The 22,955-nt window shown below is 44.5% G+C and overlaps 1 protein-coding gene, 1 long non-coding RNA gene and 1 other non-coding gene across 6 annotated transcripts in view; 1 reads left to right on the top strand and 2 right to left on the bottom strand.

Moving 5' to 3' along the window:
- The window catches only part of LOC134731343 (uncharacterized), a 50,483-nt gene that overhangs the window by 10,151 nt on the left and 17,377 nt on the right, over window positions 1-22,955 (top strand). For 2 of the 3 annotated variants that reach the window (XR_010113542.1, XR_010113541.1), the window contains exon 2: window positions 2,858-2,950. This is a non-coding gene — a long non-coding RNA (uncharacterized lncRNA). Of the gene's footprint in view, window positions 1-2,857; window positions 2,951-18,079; window positions 18,183-22,955 lie in introns of all 3 variants that reach the window. The other variant, XR_010113543.1, reaches the window with a different exon arrangement.
- On the bottom strand, window positions 5,286-5,392 carry LOC129490825 (U6 spliceosomal RNA). Its single transcript, XR_008660319.1, has one exon. It is a non-coding gene; the product is annotated as a U6 spliceosomal RNA (small nuclear RNA).
- Window positions 13,934-22,955, bottom strand: part of NPC1L1 (NPC1 like intracellular cholesterol transporter 1) — a 28,846-nt gene continuing 19,824 nt past the window's right edge. For both annotated transcript variants that reach the window (XM_055293240.2, XM_055293241.2), the window contains 7 exons: window positions 22,597-22,723; window positions 22,370-22,425; window positions 18,536-18,686; window positions 18,032-18,263; window positions 17,414-17,527; window positions 17,168-17,330; window positions 13,934-15,020 (listed from right to left, as the gene is read on the bottom strand). In XM_055293240.2, the coding sequence (XP_055149215.1) occupies window positions 14,818-15,020; window positions 17,168-17,330; window positions 17,414-17,527; window positions 18,032-18,263; window positions 18,536-18,686; window positions 22,370-22,425; window positions 22,597-22,723 (1,046 nt within the window). In that variant the 3' untranslated portion in view covers window positions 13,934-14,817. The remainder of the gene's footprint in view (window positions 15,021-17,167; window positions 17,331-17,413; window positions 17,528-18,031; window positions 18,264-18,535; window positions 18,687-22,369; window positions 22,426-22,596; window positions 22,724-22,955) is intronic.

Below are 22,955 nucleotides of genomic sequence, written 5' to 3'. Positions count from 1 at the left end.
AGATTCTGACTTTCCCTGTATCTCTTCTCTTCTGAGACCTCACCCTTAATGCTCCGTTTATGGCATTATATTTAGCATGCTCCTCAAAATTCTTCCAGTCTCTACCCATTACCCAGTTCCAAAGCTACTTTTACATTTTCAGATATGTGTTATAGCAACAGACCCACTTCTCAGTGCCAATTTTCTATCATAGTCCGTTTTCTGCTGCCATAACAATACCACAGACCAGGTAATCTATAAATAACAGGCCTTTATTTAGCTCATAGTTCTGGAGGCTGGAAAGTTCAGGAACTTGATGCCAGCATCTGTTGAGGGCCTTCTTGTTTAGTCATCCCTTGGCAGAAAGCAAAAGGCAGAAGGGCAAGTGAGTACACAAGATAGAGGCAGCAGGGGCCAGCCTGACTTTATAACAATCCACTTTTATGGTAACTAACTCACTGTAGTAATAACAACATTAATTCATTCGTGAGGGCTCTACCTACATGATCCAATCACCTTTTATTAGGCCCTACCTCCCAACATTGTTTCATCGGGGATTACGTTTCCAGCACATGAATTTGGGAGACACATTTCCACCATAGCAAGTATGTTAACTAAAGAGAAGACATAAAAAAAAGAAATCAATTATTTAGGAGTGAAAATATGATGTATTACCTGAAAAATACACCAGATCAGTACCACAGATTAGAAGTACAGCTGGGGAGCCACTTTGGGAGGCCAAGGCAGGTGGATCATTTGAGGTCAGGAGTTAAAGACCAGCCTGACCAACATGGTGAAACCCTGTCTCTACTAAAAATACAAAAATCAGCCACTCATGGTGGCACACCCCTGTAGTACCAGCTACCTGGGAGGCAGCGGCAGGAGAATCACTTGAACCTGAGGCAGAGGTTGCAGTGCGCTGAGATCGTGCCATTGCACTCCAGCCTGGGCAATAAGAGTGAAACTCCATCTCAAAAAAAAGGAAGGGGAGGGGAGGGGAGGGGAGGGAAGGGGGACGGGAAGGGGAAGGGAAAGGGAAGGGAAAGGGAAGGGAAGGGATAAATTACTATTGAACTTGAAAAAATAGCAATAGAAACCACTTAAATTGAAAAAGAGAGAAAAAAAGACTAAAAAAAAAATAGAGCATCAGTGAGTTGTGGGACAACTTTGTCTTGTCTAATTTACATGTAGTTGAGGTCCTAAAGGCTGGGGTGGGGAACAGAAAAAATATTTGAAGAATCTGGCTGAACATTTTCCAAATTTATTAAAACTAAAAACCCATGAGCCAAGATGCTCAGTGAACCCCCAATAATAAGAAAGGTAAATAAAACTACACCGAGGAACATAATAGTCAAATTGCTTAAAAGCACTGATAGAGATAAATCTTAAAAGTAGCCAGAGAAAAAAGGTAAATTATGTACAAAGGATTATATAAGAATAACAGCAGACCTCTCAAAACAATGTGAGTCAAAAGATAATGTAGAAACATCTGTAAAATGTTTAAAGAAAATGTCAACCTAGAATTCTGCCCTGAGCAAAAATATATTACAAAATGAATGAAAAATAGACTTTCTCAGACACACAAAAGTTGAAATAAGTTATCACTAGTAGACCTGAACTACAGAAAAAAAAAGTTAAATGTCTTTCAGGGAGAAGGAAAATTACATCAGATGAAAATTCTGATCTACACAAAGAAATAAAGAGCACTGAAAAGTTTTTTTAAGCAAGCAAATATAAAATACTATTTTTATTAATTTGAAAATCTCTTTAAAATATACTTGACAGCTTAAAGCAAAAGAATTAATAACATGACATCCTAAGGTTTATAATGTGTAGAAGTAAAGTGTATTATAACCATAATACAAAGGCCAAGAGGGACGAAGTGAGAGGATACAGTTGTAAGATTTTTATACTGCTTGTGAAGTTATATAATTTATTTGAAGGTAGACTGTAGTAAGTTAGAGATTATCTATAAACTGTAAAGAAAGCTCTAAAAATAAAAATTAAAAAAACAGAGTGGTCACATAAGGCAACAAAGGATATAAAGTAGAATTATACAAACCACTCAATAAATTCAAAATCAGGCAGAAAAAGCAGAACAATAACCCAATTACAGATTTAAAGCTATATTGATAATCATAGCCTACTCAGAAAAGCTCTTTTGGGGTCAAAAGGAAAAGGCACTCTCACCCTCCACATCAGAGACTGGACTGTGGAGATGGTGGCCCAGAAGACAAACAAAGGGCTGGAGCACCTTGTCAAAGCAAAGAAATACCTGAAAACTTTTTTTTAATGGAAGCCAGATTATGACAGTGTTGCTTCTGAATATGGAAAATATATTTAAAATAACAGTAACATTAAATGTAAATAAACATTTCAATTAGAAGGAAGAGATTGTCTGATTGTCTAAAAAAGCAAGACCCAACCATATGCTGCTTAAATGAAACCCACTTTAAAGTGAAATACATTAAAACTAGGCTGGGCACAGTGGTTCACACCTGTAATCCCAGCACTTTGGGAGGCCAAGGCGAGAGGATCATTTGAGACCAGGAGTTCAAGACAACCTGGGCAAAATAGCAAGGCCCGGTCTTCAAGAAAAAAAAAAAAAAAAAAAAACTAAACTAAGTGGCAAAAGGTATACTATGTTTAAACCAATCAAAATAAAATGTTAACTATAAGTGACAGAATGTATATTTTGAAAGGCTAAAAAGATTGTACACACACACACACAGTGGTTATCTCTGGGTTACAGATATAAGTAATTTTTGTTTTTTGTTTTCTTAACTGTACTTTTCTTTGTCTTACAATTATCCTGTCATAAGTGTATGGGGATTTAAGGAGTGTTTGTTTGTTTGTTTGTTTGTTTGTTTTTAAATAGAGATGATGTCTCACAATGTTGCCCAGGCTGGTCTTGAACTCCTGGACTCAAGTGATCCTCCCACCTTGGCCTCCCAATGTACCAGGATTACAGGTATGAGCCACTGTGCCCAGCCCGTTGTGTTTATTATCAGAAAAATAATTTTTTTTTTTTGAGATGGAGTCTCGCTCTGTCACCCAGGCTGAAGTTCAGTGGTGCAATCTCAGCTCATGGCAACCTCCACCTCCTGGGTTCACGCCATTCTTCTGCCTCAGCCTCCCTAGTAGCTGGGACTACAGGTGCCCACCACCACGCCCAGCTCATTTTTTTGTATTTTTAGTAGAGACGGGGTTTCACCGTGTTGTCCAGGATGGTCTCCATCTCCTGACCTTGTGATCCGCCCGCCTTGGTCTCCCAAAGTGCTGAGATAACAGGCGTGAGCCACCATGCCTGGCCAGAAAAATAAGTGGTTTTAAAACAAAAGAATATTTTCTGAGAATACACTAAGCTGTCACTGCTATGTAATAATTGCTCTTCAGAGTAATGAGAGCAAAAGAGCCATCTGTTTATTTCAGTCATTTATTTAATGGATATTTATTGTGTACCTATGTGCCAGGTGCTAGAAACACAGTGGTAAGCAAAAAGATAAAGTCATTGCCTCCTATAGCTTACAGTTTAGAGGAGGAATCAGACTTGGGGGAGCCATGTAACCCCACCAATGAATTTTCATCTTCAAACTGCGATGGGGACTAGGAAGGAGAAGGATATGGCATAGTGGGAGCACGTAACAGGGACCCGACCAAGACTGGGGTAACAAGACAGTATCCCAGCAGAAGTCACTTCTGATCTGAGATCCAAAGGAAGAGGGATGGGAGGGAGCAAACTAGGACCATCTAAATCCTTCTTGGAGACTTTTCTGGCTGTAATTGACAAGAAAGAACTGTCTTCTCTGGGATGAGAGAAGCCATATCATCTGCTACATGGAGGAAGCCCATTTTTCCCTTGAGAGAAGGAAACCAACCCATAAAGAGAAGCAAAAAACTACTGGGCTTTCTAAAAGACTTTTTTAGGGTAGTTATAGGTTCACAGCAAAATGGAGAGGAAGGTACAGAGATATCCCATATACCCACTCCTGCCTCTGCACATGCATAGCCTCTCTTATTCTCAACATTCCCCATCAGAAGGTACAAAATGATACATTTGCTACAACTAATGGTACATTTGTTACAATATCACCCAGAATCCTTAGTTTACATTAGGGCTCACTCTGGTGTTGTACATTCTATGGGTTTGGACAAATGTATAATGACATGCATCCATGATTATAATATCATATAAAGTGGTTTCCCTGGCCTAAAAATCTTTTGTGCTCTGCCCATTCAACTCCCCTAACCCCAAACCCTAGAAACTACTGATCATTTTATTGTGTTTATAGCTTTGCCTTTTACAGAATGTCATATAGTTGGAATCAGACAGATGTAGACTTTTTAGATTAGCTTTTTTCACTTAGTAGTATACATTTGAAGTTCCTCCACGTCTTTTCTTTCTTTTTCTTTTCCTTTTTTTTTTTTTCGAGATGGAGTTTCGCTCTTGTTGCCCAGGCTGGAGTGCAATGGCGTGATCTTGGCTCACTGCAACCTCTGCCTCCTGGATTCAAGCGACTCTCCTCTCCTACCTCAGCCATCCGAGTAGCTGGGACTACCGGCGCCTGCCACCACACCCGGCAAATTTTTGTATTTTTAGTAGAGACAGGGTTTCACCATATTGGCCAGGCTGGTCTCCTGACCTTGTGATCTGCCCACCTCGGCCTCCCAAAGTGCTAAGATTACAGACTTGAGCCACCGTGCCCGGCCCCTCCATGTCTTTTCATAGCTTAGCTTGATAGCTCATTTCTTTTTAATGCTGAATAATATTCATTGTGGGGATTAACCCATTCACCTACTGAAGGACATCTTGGTTACTTCCAAGTTTTGACAATTATGAATAAAGCTGCCATAACACCCATGTGTTGGTTTTTGTGTAGACATAAGTTTTCAACTCCATTGGGTACATACCAAGAAATGTGATTGCTGGATCATGTGGTAAGATATATTTAGTTTTAGAAGAAACTGAAGAACTGTCTTCCAAAGTGGCTGTACCATTTTGCATTCCTATCAGTAATGAAGGAGAGTTGCTGCTTCTCCACATCCCCGCCAGCAGTTGGTGTTGTCAGTGTTCCAGATTTTGGACATTCTAATAGATGAATAGTAGTATCTCATTATTTTTTTAATTATCGTTTCCCTGATGATATATTACATGTAGCATCTTTTCATATGCTTGTTTGCCATCTGTACATCTTCTTTGGTAAGGCTAAGTTTTTAATTGAGTTATTTGTTTTCTTATTTTTGTATTGGAGAGTCCATTTAGATTTTAAATAAAAGTTCTTTATCGGATAGATATTTTTCTTTTTTATATTCTGAAGCACTTCACAAATGTGCATGTCATCCTTGTGCACAGGCCATGGTAATCTTCTCTGTACCATTGTAATTTTAGTATGTGTGCTGCAGAAGCCAGCACAGATGTGTCTTTCGCTAATGTCTTCTCCCAGGCAGTGGCTTGTCTTCTCATCCTTTTTTAATCTTATTTATTTATATATTTTTTGAGACAGAGTCTCACTCTGTCACCCAAGCTGGAGTACAGTGGCACAATTTCAGCTCACTGCAACCTCTGCCTCCTGGGTTCAAGCGATTCTTGTGCATCAGCCTCTCAAGTAGCTGGGATTACAGGTGTGCACCACTGCGCCCAGCTAATTTTTCTATTTTTAGTAGAGACAGGTTTTCACCATGTTAGCCAGGCTGGTCTCAAACTCCTGGCCTCAAGTGATCCACCCGCCTCGGCCTTCCAAAGTGCTAGGATTAAAGGCATAAGCCACTGCACCTGGCCATTGTCTTCTTCTTCTTGACATTGTCTTTTGCAGAGCAGAAGTTTTAAATTTTAATGAAATAACACTCATCATTCTATTACTGCTAAAAAGATTTTATTAATTACAGTTTATCAATTATTTATTTCATGGATTATGCCTTTGGTGTTGTATCAAAAGGTCGCTACACCCAAGGTCATCTAGATTTTACCCTATGTTATCTTTTAGGAGTTTTATAGTTTTTAATTTTACATTGAGGTCTATGATCCATTTTCAGTTAGTTTTTGTGAAGGGTGCAAAGTCTGTGTCTAGATTTATGTTTTTGCACATGGATGTCCAGTTGTACCTGTATCATTTGTTGAAAAGACTACCCTTTGGCTGGGTATGGTGGCTCACACCTGTAATCCCAGCACTTTGGGAAGCCAAGGCGGGCAGATTACCTGAGGTCAGGACTTTGAGACCAGCCTAGCCAATATGGTGAAACCTCATCTCTACTAAAAATGCAAAAATTAGCCAGGCATGTTTGCGGGCCTGTAGTCCCAGCTATGCAGGACACTGAGGCATGAGAATCACTTGAACCCAGTGATTCTCATGGTAAAGGTAAAGGTCCCATTGAACCAAGATCATACCACTGCACTCCAGCCTGGGTGACAGAGCCAGACTCTGTCTCAGAAAAAAAAAAAAGTCTACCTTTGCTTCACTATATTTATTTGGGTCTATTTCTAGACTCTGTATTCTGTTACAGTGATTTATTTATCTATTCTTCACCAGTTCTTTCACTTTCTTCATTACTATAACTTTATAGTAAGTCTAGAAGTTAGATAGTGTTAGTCCTCTGACTTTGTTTTCCTTCAGTATTGTGTTGGGTATTCTGGGTCTTTTGACTCACCATGTAAACTACATTGGCAGTGAGATAACTACTCTAGATGCCTGAGACTCCAGGTCTCACTCTCAGCTGATGTCTTTGGTCTTAGGTAAATTTAGTTACCCGAATGATGACTTACTTCTTCCTTACTGCATAGGCAACCTTGGTTATCTGAGATGATGATTGTCTTCCTCAAGGGGAGTATGACCTTTGAACCCCATTTATAACTCACTTAAAAATGGGTATGGACAGCCTGGACAACATGGTGAAACCTCATCTCCACTAAAAATACAAAAAAATCAGCTGGGTGTGGTGTCACATGCCTGTAGTCCCACCAGTTACTCAGGAGGCTGAGGTGGGAAGATAGCTTCACCCTGGGAGGCAGAGGTTGCAGTGAGCTGAGATCGCACCACTGCACTCCAGCCTGGGAGGGAGGGAGAGAGAGAGAGAGAGAGAGAGAGAGAGGGAGAGAGAGAGAATGAAAGAAACGAAAAAAAAGGAAAGAGGGAGGAAGGAGGGAAGGAAGGAAGGAAGGAAGGAAGGAAGGAAGGAAGGAAGGAAGGAAGGAAGGAAGGATGGAAGGAAGGAAGGAAGGAGAGAGAAAAAGGATGTTAGGTTGATAGGTTTTGGCTGTGTCCCCACCCAAATCTCATCTTGAATTGCAGTTTGCATAATCCCCATGTGTTTTGGGAGGGACCAGGTGGAGATCGTTCAATGAGAGCGGTTTCCCCCATCCTGTTCTTGTGGTGGTGATTTAGTTCTCACGAGATTTGCTGGTTTTATAAGGGGCTTCCCCTTTCACTGGGCACTGATTCTTCTCTCCACTGGTGCCATATGAAGAAGGGCATGTTTGCTTCCCCTTCTGCCATGATTGTAAGTTTCCTGAGGCCTCCCCAGCCATGCTGAACTATGAGTCAATTAAAACTCTTTCCTTTATAAATTACCCAGTCTTGGGTATGTCTTTATTAGCAGCATGAAAACAGACTAATACAATGGGTATAGAAAGGTTTCAAAGAAGCAAAACCTTAGTAAGAATATTTGTGTGATGGGGGGAAATTTTTGTATATTTCATGTTTTATATGCTTGTAACATTCAAAAGTATTTGGTCTATTAGTGTAAGAATTGTGTAATTCCAATTTAAAATGGTATTTCATATAAGCTTAAGATTTTAAATTGAAATGTTGCTAAATCTATGTGCAGTGTTACAACATCTATAAGAACTTTATATTAATGATATTCCATAAATTTAATTTATTAGGTTTAAAAGAGTTAAGTATATGGGAAGATTTTGTTTCTTATGCAGAGTATTTAGGAAGAAAATGGAGAATATTACCTTTATAAATGCAGTTAAAATATGTTTAATTAATTAAATTTGTAAACAGGCTAAACATTTTCCAAAGGTTACCTTTAAAGTAGTGACTAAATAGAAAAACAGAGGCTTGTACTATTGACTGAAATTAAGGCTGTTGAGGCAGCACTAATTTGATCAAGGTTTATTTGAAGCCAAATGTGAGAATCCACTTAGGAAACACACCATGTTAGGAATGTTCCAGTCTGTTACAAGGTAGAAGGCTTTCATAGGAAAGTTTAGGAGAAGGGAGGGGACTCCTCATACAAGAGTTTTTTCCTCTTTCATTGGAGGGTACAATACAGAGGTTACAATTATTGGATACAGATTGCAACATACAAGCTAAAATGTCTACATGCGAGACAATCAGTAAAACTTTATGATTCAGAAATAAATCAGTGTTCTTCCCAGTGTCAGAGGGTTACACATTAATCAGTACATCAACAATTTGAGGAACTCATGGTAAGATTCTTTCCTTAGGGACAAGATGTCACTATGGATCACAAGGCCTTTCCAAGGTAAGTATATTAGTCTGTTTTCACACTGCTGATAAAGACATAGCCTAGACTGGGCAATTTACAAGAGAAAGAGGTTTAATTGGAGTTACAGTTCCACGTGGCTGGGGAAGCCTCATAATCATGGTGGAAGGCAAGGAAGAGCAAGTCACATCCTACATGGATGGCAGCAGGAAAAGAGAGAGCTCGTGCAAGGGAATTCCTCTTTTTAAAACCATCAGATCTCATGAGACTTATTCACTATCATGAGAACAGCACAGGAAAGACTTGCCCACGTGATTTAATTACCTCCCACCAGGTCCCTCCCACAATGGGTGGGAATTCAAGATGAGATTTGGGTGGGGACACAGCCAAACCATATACGTAGGTTAATTTGGAAGCCTGTTTATTTTTACAGTAAACTGTCAAATGTGACCGATAGTTCATCAGTATACTGAACTTTTAAAACTGAAGGAAGAACAAGGTTTTTTTTTAAATTTCTGACTTTAGTACATCAGGTATCGTGGTGGAGGGGTGGTATTGTTATCCTTGAGGTACCTCTGGCTGCGTCTCTTCTCATCACAGATATCTGGAACTCAGGAACTGAACTGGGTTTTAGGCAGAATTGAAGTGGAAACACTTAGTAAGCACCTACTATGTCACAAGTACTAGATGCTTTCACATATAATATCTCATTTCATCCTTTAAAAACCTGGGGAGTCAGGGCAAATTTTCCTTTTTTTTTTTTTTTTTTTTTTGAGACAGGGTCTCACTCTGTGACCCAGGCTGGAGTGCAGTGGCATGATCACAGCTCACTGCAGCCTCCACTTCCCGGGATCAAGTGATCCTCCCACCTCACCCTCCCAAGTAGCTGGGACCACAGGTGAGTGCCACCAACCCAGCTAATTTTTTTTTAATGCAGAGATTGTGGTCTCTCTGTGTTTCCCAGGCCGGTTTAAAACTCCTGGGCTCGAGTAATCTTCCCACCTTGGCTTCCCAAAGTTCTGGGATTGCTGGAGTGAGCCACTGTGCTCAGCCACTAATTTTTTTTTCACAGATGGGGTCTTGCTATGTTGCCCAGGCTGACCTGTGATTCTTAGACTCAAGTGATCCTCCCATCTCAGCCTCTCAAGTAGCTGGGACTACAATTAGCATCACTGTGCCCAGCTAAACTATCCCCGTTTTTACAGGTAAAGAAACCAAACCCATGCCAGGTGCGGTGGCTCACACCTGTAATCCCAGCAATTTGGGAGGCCGAGGCAGGCATATCACCTGAGGTCAGGAGTTCAAGACCAGCCTGGTCAACATGGCAAAACCCCGTCTGTATACAAAAATTAGCCAGGCGTGGTGGCAGGCGCCTGTAGTTGCAGCTACTTGGGAGGCTGAGGCAGGAGAATCACTCAAACCTGGGAGGCAGAGGTTGCAGTGAGCCAAGATCACACCAATGCACTCCAGCCTGGCCAACAGAGTGAGATTCTGTCTCAAAAAAAAAAAAAAAAAAAAAGCAAAAAAGAAACTAAAGCCCAGATAAGTCAAATATATTACCCAAAGGGGCCCAGCAAAGGAGTGACAGAACCAGCTTGGAAACTCTGCCTCGCCGTGAAGAGTGAGATTATCTGCCCTCCCATTTCCTCTGAATTGCCGTCTCTAGATGGCTCTGAACCTTTCCTCCACCCTCCATCTCCAACATCCAGTCCCTCTGCTCATGGAGAAAGGCACATCAGAGCTCAGTTCTGACATCTTAGCCCCATACTGGGCCTATGTGTTCCTATTCTGTGTGGAATGCCCTCCTCTCCTCCCTCAGATCCAATGTGGAAACCCCACACCACCTGGATTCTGACACCCCACATGTGCTGCCTGGCCCCACCTTACCCCATGGCCTGTAGGCCAAATCGTGAGGGAAGGGAAGAGGAAGAACTCTCACTGTGCTTTTACTCAGCCTTGCTCTGGTGACTGACAAAGTTGAGGAACTTGTATGGGCCATTTGCTTGTTTGAGTAGCCAGCCTAGCTTTTCTTTTGGTTGTCTGTCTTTTTCTTACTGAGTTGTAGGAGATTTTTTATACATTCTAAACACAAGCCCTTTCTCAGATATGTGTGTATTTCAGATATGTGCAAATATATTTTCCTCTCTATGGTTTGAATTTTATCTTTCCTAAGGATGTCTTTTGAAGAACAGAAGTTTTTTTTTTATTTCAATACTGTTCAATTTATCAATCTTTTTCTCTATAAGTAAGGCTTTTGTTTCCTAAGAAAAGTTTTTCCTATTTCAGTCTTGGGGATACTCTCTTATGTTATCTTTTAGAACTCTATCATTTTATCTTTCACATTTAGATCGACTATCAGGAACTGATTTTTGTGTATCTTGGGGAAGAGGGTCATGATTCATTTCTTTCTGTATGGATACCCAACTAGGTCAGCATCATACATTGAAAAACCTCCTTTACCCAATGCTCTGCATACCTCCTCCATCATAAATCATGTGTCCTTGTAGATATCGTCTGTTTCTGGACTTTCTATTCTTTCCATTTTTCTATTCTTCCTTGTGCCAAAATCTCATTGTCTTTATTTCTGTATTTTTATAATATCTTGATTTCTGGTAGTGTAAGTTCTCTGACTTTGTTTTTCTTCAAGATTACCTTCATGAATTTTCATCTTTTGTGGTTCTATATGAATTTTTGAATCAGCTTATCAGTTTCCACAAAAAATTTTCTGGGGTTATGATTGAAATTACAGTGAAACTAGTAATTAATTTAAAGAGAATCGACATCTCTGTAGTATAGAGCCCTCAATTCATGGTATATTCTTCCATTTCTTTTGACAGTTAATTTCTCTCAATATTATACAAATTAAATTACAAAGTTGTTATTTTTCATAGTTTTCTTGACCACCTTTTGTTAGAGTAATTCCAATAGTTTATATATAGATTCTTTTGGGTCTTTAAAAAAAATTTTTTTGTAGAGGTGGGGTCTTGCTAAGTCTCGAACTCCTGGCCTCAAGTGATCCTCCTGCCTTGGCCTCAGAAATTGCTGGGGTTACAGGCATGAGCCACTGCACCCAGCCTGAATCTTTTTTATACACATTTATGTCATCTGTGAATGATGTCAATTTTCTTTATTTCTAATCCTTATAAACTTAGTTTCTTTTTCTTGCCTTATTGCAATGGCTAAGACCTCCAGTACAATGTTGGGTAAAACTGGGCAACTTTGTCTCATTCCCAATCTCAGGGGAAAGGGTTTCAATGTTTGACTATTAAGTATAAAATTTGTTCAACCATATGTTATTTTATATGTGTGTGTGTGTGTGTATATATATATATATAATAACGTTATACAGTTGAACAAATACTACAGATAGGACTGGCATGGTGGCTCATACCTGTAATTCCAGCTACTTGGGAGGCTGAGGTAGGAGGATCCCTTGAGGCCAAGTGTTCAAGACCAGCCTGGGCAACAAAGTGAGAACCCCATCTCTTAAACAGACAAAAATAAATACTAGAGATAAAGAGGGATATTTTTATAGTCATTTCAAACTATAAAAGTCTCAATTTATAAAGAAGGTTAAAACACCCTAAACTTGTATGCATCATACACACACACAGACACACACACACACACACACACACAGCTAAGATTTATCTTAGCTAGAATGTCTATTGTTTCTAATGGGAGGGTTAGCCACATAACCCAGACCTCCCCTCCACACTCCTTCCTCTCTTTGTATATTCTTTTTTTTTTTTTTTTTTTGCCTTCCAAGTAGCTAGCCTGGCTAACTTTTAAACTTTTTGTAGAGACAGGATCTCACTATGTTGCCTAGGCTGGTCTCGAACTCCTGGCCTCAAGCAATTCTCCTGCCTCAGCCTCCCAAAGTGCTGGGATTACAGGCATGAGCCACTGTACCTGGACTCTCTTTGTATATTCTTTTTTTTTTTTAAACATAAACTCAAGATTTTATTGTCTTCATAATAAAACAAAAGATGACACTTGGAACTGGATCACTTGGCCCTTGCTCTTCTTACCTCCTCCCAGTTCAAAATGCTTGTATCTCTTAATAGCCAGCATTCTCTTAGATCTGCAGTTGAGCACCACGTACTCAAAACTTAGCACAATCTTCTTTGTAGTTTTAGCCTTTTTCTGGAAAATTGGCTTAGTCTACCCACCATAGCCCCTCTGCTTCCTGTCATAACATGGCTTTCCCTAGGCATACAGGGAAATGTACCCTGTGTCACTCTGTGGGGCTGGTGCTTCCCACACTTCTTACAGAAAGTCCAGTGGGTTTTAGGAGTGTTCACCATGTTTGCAGGAGCACCGTTGGCACTGTTTGTGTTTTCTTGATTTTATTTGCTGTTAAATATGTTGCAACTATTTTTCTGAGCTCCTATGTGTCTTTCAACTTTCTTTAATTTTTTGTTTGTGTGTTTTCAGATGTTTTCCATTATTATATGGTCAGACCTTAGTGTTTACCTTTATGGCTTCTGGACTTTGTGTTTAGGAAACTTTTCCCCCTCCAAGATTATAACATACTCTTCTGTGTTTCCTTCTGATAGTTGTATGGTTTCATTTTTGTGTTTAGTTCTTTAATCTGTCTGTACTTTTATTTTGTGTATTATGTGAGGTATAGATATAACTTTATTTTGATCCAAATAATTTGCTCACTACTCTCACAGCATTTACTGAAGGATCTACCCTTTCCTCTGATTTGAAATGTCTGCTGTCAAAAGCTATTTTGTTCCTCAGATCTATCTGTTTATTCTGCACCTGTGGAGCTTTTAACAGGGTGACTTGTGCGATTTCTCCTCAGTCTCTATTCCTTCGTAGCTGTCCCTTCACCAGACCTCCTGTCCGTCATGGTCAGCCAGCAACCCTCCCAAAGGTGGGCTAATGATGCTGGTACATGGGGCTCTTATGAGGACCCAAAAGTAGATAGTAGGCTCCAGAAACGCCAGCTCCTTTCCACCCCTTTTTGCTTGTCTTCCCTTTACATGCCGACAGTCCCTCTGAGCCTCAAAGCAACAGCAGCCCCTCAGCCAAACAAGGGCTGGACCCCGCGTGGGGCAGAAAGACTCGAGGGGATCTGGAATGTTCCTTGACATTTCCACCCACTGCCCTGGCCTGGGGCCCTCCTGGGAGCTGGTCGTGTGTACGGTGGGTTCTTCCCTCCCTGAATGCACAGTGGTTCTCCTGTATCTCCTCCAGGTGTTGCCTACTTCACAGGCTGTTCCAGAAAAGGAGGGGCTGCACATCCTACTCCTGACTCTCAGGCTCTGTGCCCTCCCAGTTTGAAGGGAAATTACTCCCACTCCTCAAAGGCCCTTGTAAGGCATGAGCACACAATGGCCTGGCTACTTTCTTGAAAAGAAGGAGGAGAAATAGAACAAAACACAGACTAGTATCTCCACAAATCATTCTCCCACACATGTATTATTTGTGTCATTCACAAAAACTATCTTAAACCGAGAGGAAGCCAGGGTAGGACATGTGACATAAAACACCATTTCTGCCAACAAATGTTTATTAAACACCTATGTGCACAGCACAGAGCCAGGATCTTCATCTCCACTGCAGTTCATGCTTCTGGAGAGCTGTCCAAAAGCTCGGGTTGGGCTGGTTTGAGGCCTGGGATCCAGGCCCGAGGTGAAGATGGGAGGACCAGCCCAGCCCCAAGAGCTCCCAACCTTCAGACTCCTGGGTGGCCTTGACTGGCAGCAAAGCCTTAATAAGAATTGGAGCTGGAGACCAAACCCAACACCATTTTCCAGGAGGGGCTAATCCATGACCACGTTGCTTATGAGAACATCCTTCCTGGGCCTTTCTCTTGCCAGAAAAGGCCGTGGATGGCAGACCTGCAGGTGTGCCCTGGAGGGAGTGGCTGCCGACCGGCCTCCCACAGCGTTGGCTCTTGGCCTGAGCCTTTGCCTCTCCCTGGCCTCCTGTGATATCACACCCAGGGTAGTGGTCACTGTCTGTGTTCTCAGGGACACTGCTATGTGTTAAAGACTTACTGACACAGAATTAAGACTTTCGAGAGAGGAACTGAGAAAGGAAAAGTTGGATGAGAAGTGGGCTCCTAGGAAAGTGAGTGTGGGACAAACATGGAGTGTGTCTGTTCCTGCCAACTTCCAGACCCAGGCCCAGAAGGAGGAGGCACTGCCCAAGGCCTAGGTGACTTGGAAACGGGACCCACTATGGGAGCAGAGGAGCCATCAGTGGTGCTGCCTGGATACCTCAAGAGCAGGCCATCCTCCAGTGACAGGCAGTCTTATGGGAACGGCCTCCCCTAGGATTCGAGGAGGGCGTGTGTCAAGGGGCAGTCACAGGGAAGACCCCCATAACCCTTTGGTTCAGGGCCATAGAGCCTAGACAGGACGTCTGGCTGTATCAGAACTGCTGCCCATTGTTGGGCAAGAAGTTGCTGACGGCACCAGCACCTTTGATAGAACCTTCAAAGCTGTGGTTGACATAGATGTTGTCAGCTGTGGAGACTCGGGAGGGGTGATTTGGGCAGGAGGCCACTATGACTGCTGCTGCCGCCTCCTCAGCCCGCTTCTGCTCCAGTGCCAGAGCCGGGTTGACGTCAGGCCCTGCAGAGAGACAGAGAACCACAGTCAGAGAAGTGGGCAGGGGACACAGGTGAGAAGCTATTCCTGGTTCTGTACAACAAACCCAGGGCAGGAAGGGTCCCAGGGGGGATCTGTGCCATGTGCCTTCCAGGGTCACTATGTTCACAGCCGAAGCTTCAGGGTTGTCCTGGTCCCTCCATCCCCCAAGCATTTTGAAAACCTCCAAGGAACAGCCACCACCTGCAGCTCCAAGGCCCTGGATATCCCTCGTCCAAGCACACCCCACGACTGCTCCTCTTTGCCCCTTTCTTATGTCTCACCCACCACCCCCAGCACACACACTCTACTCCTTCCAAGAGGGTCAGGGAGTCCCAACAAGAGACATGATTAGGAACCATGGAGCTGTGTGGGCTCCAACCCCTGCTACCTTTGACCAAGTCTGTAACCTGGGGCAGGTGTCTTAGTTCCCTCATCTGTAAAATGGGAAGGATAATAATACCTGCCTTGGGGTAGTAAGAGAATTACAGACACATATGTTGATGCACAAACACACCCCTCTATAAATGTCCTCTAATAATGTTATTACCATCTGGTGGGGGGTAAAATTGAACTCCTCCCAGCTTGCCCACCCTGAGAGCCAGAAACACCTTCATCCTGGGAGGCTCAATTTGAGCCTCCATGCGCCTCAGCCTCCCAAAGTGCTAGGATTACAAACATGAGCCACCACTCCTGGCCAGCACTTCAAAATATTAATGAGACCGGGTGCAGTGGCCCACGCCTGTAATCCCCGCTTTTTGGGAGGCCAAGGCAGATGGATCACCTGAGGTCAGGAGTTCGAGACCAGCCTGACCAACATGGTGAAACCTGTCTCTAATAAAAATACAAAAATTAGCCAGGCATGGTGGTGTGCACCAATATCCCAGCTACTCAGGAGGCTGAGACAGGAGAATCGCTTGAACCCAGGAGGCAGGGGTTGCAGTGAGCTGAGATTGCACCACTGCACTCCAGCCTGGGCAACAGAGCGAGACTCTGTCTAAAAATAATAAAAATGAAACTAACAAAAATAATTAAAAACAAATTAACGATAGGGCTGGGCACAGTGGCTCACGCCTATAATCCCAGCACTTTGGGAGGCCTTGGCAGTCGGATCACCTGAGGTCAGGAGTTTGAGACCAGCCTGCCCAACATGGTGAAACCCTGTCTCTACTAAAAATAAATAAATAAATAAATTAGCCAGGCACGGTGGTGCGCACCTGTAATCCCAGCTACTTGGGAGGCTAAAGCAGGAGAATGGCTTGAACTTGGGAGGCAGAGGTTGCAGGGAGCTGAGATCATACCACTGCACTCCAGCCTGGGCAACAGAGCGAGACTCCATCTCAAAAAATAAAAATAAAATAATGTAAAGTAAAATAAAATAAATAATAAATTTAAATTAAAATAAAAGCCAAGCGCAGTGGCTCACACCTGTAATCCTAGCACTATGGAAGGCCATGGTGGATCACTTGAGCTCAGGAGTTTGAGACCAGCCTGGGCAACATAGGGAGACCCCATCTCTACAAAAATAAAAAATTAGCTGGGCATGGTGGTGTGCACCTGTGGTCCCAGCTACTCGGGAGGCTGAGGTGGGAGGATCACTTGAGCCTGGGAAGTCAAGGCTGCAGTGAGCTGTGACAATGCTACTGCACTCCAGCCTGGGTGTCAGGGCAAGACCCTGTCTCCAAAAACTATTAATAATAATAATAGAATGGAACCAGCAATATCAGAATGCTTCATATGTATAAAGGAAGTATTAATATTATTTAATGAAGCATTTGTTTTAGGCAGGCATGTCTATGTGTGCCCGTGCGTGTCACCTTTCTGTGTAAAATATATTTCTTGCTGAAGGGCATGCTTAAAAGTCCAACAGCAGTGCAGTGAAGATCCACAGTGTACAAGGCCACAGAAACGTTGTTTGAGACATACATCGCTGACAAAAAAAGATGTTCACAGCACATTAAATGAACAATAGTAGCTTCCAAGACTAGAATTGCCACATGGTCATAGTCCTGGCTTCTGACGTCTGCCCATGGTTTGTGTGCACTTCCTGAGCTTTTGTGATGAGCATGCACTGTTACTGTTGTCGTCATCATAATCATGACAGCCTGGTAGGAACAGGCTTGGGCACTCACCCACGTAGCTGAGGATGACGGGCAGGAAGACCAAGCCGTGCAGCAGGCCCAGCAGAGTGATCAGGAGGTTGAGGCGGAAGAAGAAGATCTGAATGAGCTGGGCCTTGGCGAGGCCCAGGACAAGGATGCCAGGCAGGTTGGTCATGGCCACACCTGCAAACACCTGGGGGGGGGGTCAAAGCCAGGTGTCAGGCAGGGCACAGGGCATCAAGCAGGGCACAGGGTGTCCCACTCCTCCCCACTCACCGCACTTCCCATAGAGATGGTGGCCTCTTTGGCCCTCTCCAGCCAGGTGGGCTTGGTGCTGATGGCAAAGGAGCGGGTAATGTGGGACACAAACTCCACAGACATGCCCACCGCCTATGGGCAGAGAGGGGGCATAAGCCAAGAAAGGCAGAGGTAGGGAAGGAACTGGGGAGATGAGGCCTCCACCAGGACCAGCGCGGGGCAGGCATCTAGATTCTAGACAGAACTGGGAGTATTTGGCCGGGTGCAGTGGCTCATGCCTATAATCTCAACACTTTGGGAGGCCGAGGTAAGAGGATCACTTGAGCCCAGGAGTTTGAGACCAGCCTGGGCAACAAAGTGAGACCCTGTCTCTACAACAAAAGTTAAAATATTAGCTGGACGCAGTGGCACGTGCCTGTAGTCCCAGCTACTTTGGAGGCTGAGGTAGAAGGATTGCTTGAGCCCAAGGGTTCGAGGCTACAGTGAGCTGTGATCATGTCACTGCACTCAAGCCTGAGCAACAGAGCAGGACCCTGCCTCTAAAAAAAAAAAAAAAAAAAACTAGGAGTATTCTATGAAGCTGGATCCCCAACCACCCCTCCAGGGGCCCCCTGGTGCCTGTGTCTGCTGGGTTACCGAGACCAGGTTGATGAGGGACACAGCGTTGTAATTGATGCCCCACAGGGCCATGAAGCCGACCGTGTCCACGAGGATCATGACAATGGAGAGCAGGTTGAGGAGGCCGGAGCGCAGGTCCAGGCCCAGCAGGAGGCAGGAGACAGCAAAGGTGGGCACAAGGCAGAGGCTGAGCATGAAGAGCCCCTCAGGGAGGATGGTCAGGTACTGCTCATAAAACACACTGGTGATCCTGCCAGAGCACAGAGCATGGTCACAAGCTCAGGCCTCTGGGGCCCTCAAGGTGGGTGGGACACCCCACTTCAGAAGGAGAATGCTGAGGGTCAGGCAGGCTTATATTGGGGTGCAAACCAACATAAGAAATAGGCCCAAGGCTGCAGCCAGAGCCTCCTGACCTAAAACTGGCCCTCATCTCATGCAACTCCTTGCAAGCCCTCCACCATAAACTCCAGTCTCCAGCAACCATCCCCCACCTCCCTCCAGCCCAGCCACTCAGGTCCTCACGTGTAGGGGAAGACCTCAAAAGCCGGGTCTGTCCCAGGCACTTTCCGCAGGTCAGCAGTGATGTTGGCTGCCAGCTCCCGAGCTGCCCGCAGAGCTTCTGTGTAATCCTGTGAGTTTTTCAGGGGCTTGTGATAGGCCATGAACCTGGAGGCTGGACAGCCATGGCACACAGAAGATGGAAGGGCAAAGGTCAGAGCCCTTTCCAGGACACCTTCAGAACACCCCAGATGCAGTGGCACAGGCATGTGATCAAGCTGGGTTCAGGGCTCTGCCACCACCATTTGAAATTCTTAGTAAATTTTGTGCAAGAGGCCCATATTTCTGTTTCGCACCAGCCCTGCAAACTCCATAGCTGGCCCCACTGCTGTGGGAGACCCAGGCCTGACCTTTGATGAATAAAGCCTACAGAGATCTCCCTAGTGAACCGAGATTCTTCTCTGTATGGTTTCAAGATATGCATTGGATTTTTTAAATTAACTTAATTGGTTTTTAATTTGCATATTCCTATAGGAAAGGACTAGAAAGGAAGACAGAAAAATGAGAACGGTTGGATTATTAGAGCTGTGGCTTAGGGATCCTGCCAGATAAGGGTTATTTCTTAATGACTTTTAAGAAATTAAGGTTATTGGCCAGGTGTGGTGGCTCACGCCTGTAATCCCAGCACTTTGGGAGGCTAAGGCAGGCCGATCACCTGAGGTCAGGAGTTCAAGACCAGCCTGCCCAACATGGTGAAACCCTGTCTCTACTAAAAATGCAAAACTTAGCCAGGCGTGGTGGCGCACCCTTGTAATCCCAGCTACTTGGGGGGCTGAGTCGGGAGAATTCTTGAGCCCAGGAGGTAGAGGCTGCAGTGAGCCGAGATCGTGCTACTGCACTCCAGCTGGGCAACAGAGCAAGACCCCATCTCAAAAAAAAAAAAAAAGGAAGAAGAAATTAAGGTTATTAAGACCTTTATACAATAAAGGGTTTTTTGTTCTTGTTTTTGTTTTTGTTTTCGAGACAGAGTCTCACTCTGTCACCGCAGCTGGAGTGCAGTGGTGCGATCTTGGCTCACTGCAACTTCTGCTTCCCAGGTTCAAGTGATTGTCCTGCCTCAGCCTCCTGAATAGCTGGGATTACAGGTGCATGCCACCATGCCTGGCTAATTTTTGTATTTTTAGTAGAGACGGGGTTTCACCATGTTGGCCAGGCTGGTCTCAAACTCCTGACCTCAAGTGATTCACCAGCCTTGGTCTCCCAAACTGCTGGGATTACTGCTGGGATTTGGGCCACCGTGCCTGGCCCAAAAAGGTTATTTCTTGGCGAAACTCTGCCTCTATTAATAATACAAAAATTAGCTGGGCACAGTGGCATGTGCCTGTAATCCCATCTACTAGGGTGGCTGAGGCAGGAGAATTACTTGAATCCAGGAGGCAGAGGTTGCAGTGAGCCGGGATTGTGCCACTGTACTCTAGCCTGGGTGACAGAATGCAACTGTGTCTCAAAAAAAAAAAAAGTTATTTCTTTATTGTGTACAGTGAGCATGTGTATCTGAAAAAGAAACAACAGTGCTACATAGGTGTGGAGAAAAAAGAAGAGAAATGTTCTTGGATACATACAATCTCAGAGCAGGGGAGGTGCCTGGAGAACTTCCCACCAGGCCTCTGACCACCTGGAGGGTAGTTCACACACAAATGCCCACCCCAGCCCAGTGATTCGGGGTCTGCAAAGTCTTGGGTGAGGGCCGAGAACTTGCATTTCTTTTTTTCTTCTTTTCTTTCTTTCTTTCTCTCTCTTTCTTTCTTTCTTTTTCTTTCTTCTTTCTTCCTCTTTCTCCCTTTCTCTTTCTTTCTTTCTTTCTTTCTTTCTTTCTTTCTTTCTTTCTTTTCTTTCTTTCCTCTTTTTTTCTTTTCCTTTATTTTCTTTTCTTTTCTTTCAATATCTGGCTTTTTTGCCCAGGCTGGTCTCAGACAGACTAGACTCTTGGGCTCAAGTGATCCTCCCACCTTGGCCTCCCAACGTACTGGGATTATAGGCGTGAGCTGCAGCACCTGGCTGGAACTTCATTTTGAACAATTTCCAGGTTATGCTAATGCTGCTGGCTGGGGGACCTCACTTTTGGGAAGTGCTGCTCTAGACTAACCTAGTTCACACACAAGAAGACAAAGGTCAGAGATGGTGCAGACTTGGCCCGGTTATGTGGGCTTGGCTCTACTGTGTGCTCCTTCCAAGCCCTGCTCCTCGTTCCCTGACACACCCACTCCCATCTGTCCACACCAGCCCCACCACACTGGTCTGTCTGAGACCAGCCCGGGCAAAAAAGCCAGATATTGAAAGAAAAGAAAAGAAAATAAAGGAAAAGAAAAAAAGAGGAAAGAAAGAAGAAAGAAAGAAGAAGAAAGAAAGAAAAGAAAGAAAGAAAGAAAGAAAGAAAGAAAGAAAGAAAGAAAGAAAGAAGAAAGAAAGAAAGAAAGAAAGAAAAAGAAAGGGAGAAAGAGGAAGAAAGAACAGCCTCACAGAGCCTGTTGTGCTCAGGGACCAGGGCCAGGCAGGGTGCATTGCCCTTTCGGGAACATGGGAACTTCATAGCTGGAAGGGTGGGGTGAGCGAACTTGCAGCTTTCAGCTAGCAGTTCAAACATGAATTATTTCAGTACAAAGTGAGATCATCCTTCAAAAGCTTCCCCACCCACTGACGACCACCATGTCCGTCTCCAGCATGAGCTCCCTTAAGGCCCCTACACCGAGCATGTCTGCACAGAGCTATGGCCAGCTCCTTTACACAGATGGCTGTCTCGTTCTGCCATCGGCTGTATGAGCTGACAGCATGTTGTGGGTCCTTTTCCTGTCAGTCCAACTGCATCTCTCTTGTTACTTTTTTCTTTTTTTTTTTTTTGAGAGAGGGTCTCACTTTGTTGCCCACGCTGGAGTGCAGTGTTGCGATCACAGTTCACTGCAGCCTCAACCTCCCAGACTCAGGCATTCCTCCCGCCCAGCCTCCTGAATAGCTGGAACTACAGGCACACACCACCACACCTGGGCAATTTTTTAAATTTTACTTTGTAGAGGAGGCCGGGCACAGTGGCTCATGCCTGTAATACTAGCACTTTGGGAGGCCGACACAGGCATATCACCTGAAGTCAGGAGTTTGAGACCAGCCTGGCCAACATGGTGCAACTCCGTCTCTGCTGAAAATACAAAAATTACCCAGCCATGATGGCATGCTCCTATAGTCCCAGCTACTCAGGAGGCTGAGGCAGGAGAATTGCTTGAACCCGGAAAGTGGAGGTTGCAGTGAGCCGAGAGTGCACCACTGCACTCCAGCCTGGGCAACAAAGTGAGACTCCATCTCAAAAAAAAAAAAAAAAAAAAAGAGGGCCTCCCTAATGTTGCCTGGGCTGGTCTCAAACTCCTGGGTTCAAGAGATCCTCTCGCCTTGGCCTCCTGGAGTGCTAAGATTACAGGCGTGAGCCACCGCGCCCAGCCTCTTGTTACTTTAAATGACTGCTAGGATTGTGCTGTGCCAAGCATCCTAATTCATTTAGCCAGCTGCCCTTTGGGTGTAATTTGTGCTGGTAAGAAAGGTGCTTAGCCAGGGTGTGGAGAACTCCCAAGTATGTATCAACTGCTGAATGAATTCCACAAACTTAACACTGACCATGGACTTGGGAGTGAGAGAAGGGGTGAAGTCTGAGATGCGGAGTTGGGAAACAAGACCCCTGCTGACAGGGCCAGCGCAGTTAGAACCTCCTGACAAAGGAGGGAGACCACATGTGACAGGCTGTTCCCTGGGGTTTTCGGGGGCCCTCCAGAGCGACCAATTTATGTCCTCCCCTCCAGGCAAGGCCGTGCTTACCTAAAACCTGGCCATCTGAAGTCAAGTTCACAGAGGTGCTGTATGCTGCCAGGCCGCTGCAAGAAGGTCAGGGTGAAGGCTTAGCCGGGGACAAAGCTCCTTTCATCTGCCCAGCCCACAGCCACCCCAGAGAGGCCCCTGATAGCCTCCTCCTGCCTCTCTCTATTCACCCCCATCCTGGGTCCCACATGTCTGTCCTCCGCAGCAAAAGGCCCTCCCAAGCTTACCCTTTGGGACATTTGATGTTGGGCCGGTCGTTCAGGAACCAGGGAAGATACTTATGGAACTGCTCCACTGAGGGCCTCACAGAGCCCATCGTGATGCTCATGCAGTTCTTTAGGCAGTTCAGAGAGTCTGCAGAGAAAGCAGGGGTCTGGGCAGTGACACCCCAGGGCCAGCAGCTCCTGCTTTGTGCCCCTCCTTCCCCAACAATCCCATCAAAGGTCCCGGGCACTCCAGCCTCAACCAGTCACTTCTAGGGGGATTTGCATTTGTCATTTGTGGGAGAAGGTTCTCCTCTTGGCTATAGAAACTGTGGGCACCTACAGGTAGAAGGGGAAAGGAAGTTTGGGGCAGAAAAACAGGC

Source organism: Symphalangus syndactylus, chromosome 9, assembly GCF_028878055.3.
Source record: "Symphalangus syndactylus isolate Jambi chromosome 9, NHGRI_mSymSyn1-v2.1_pri, whole genome shotgun sequence".
NCBI classification, from domain to species: Eukaryota; Metazoa; Chordata; class Mammalia; order Primates; family Hylobatidae; genus Symphalangus; species Symphalangus syndactylus.
This window is presented reverse-complemented; position numbering and strand designations above follow the sequence as displayed.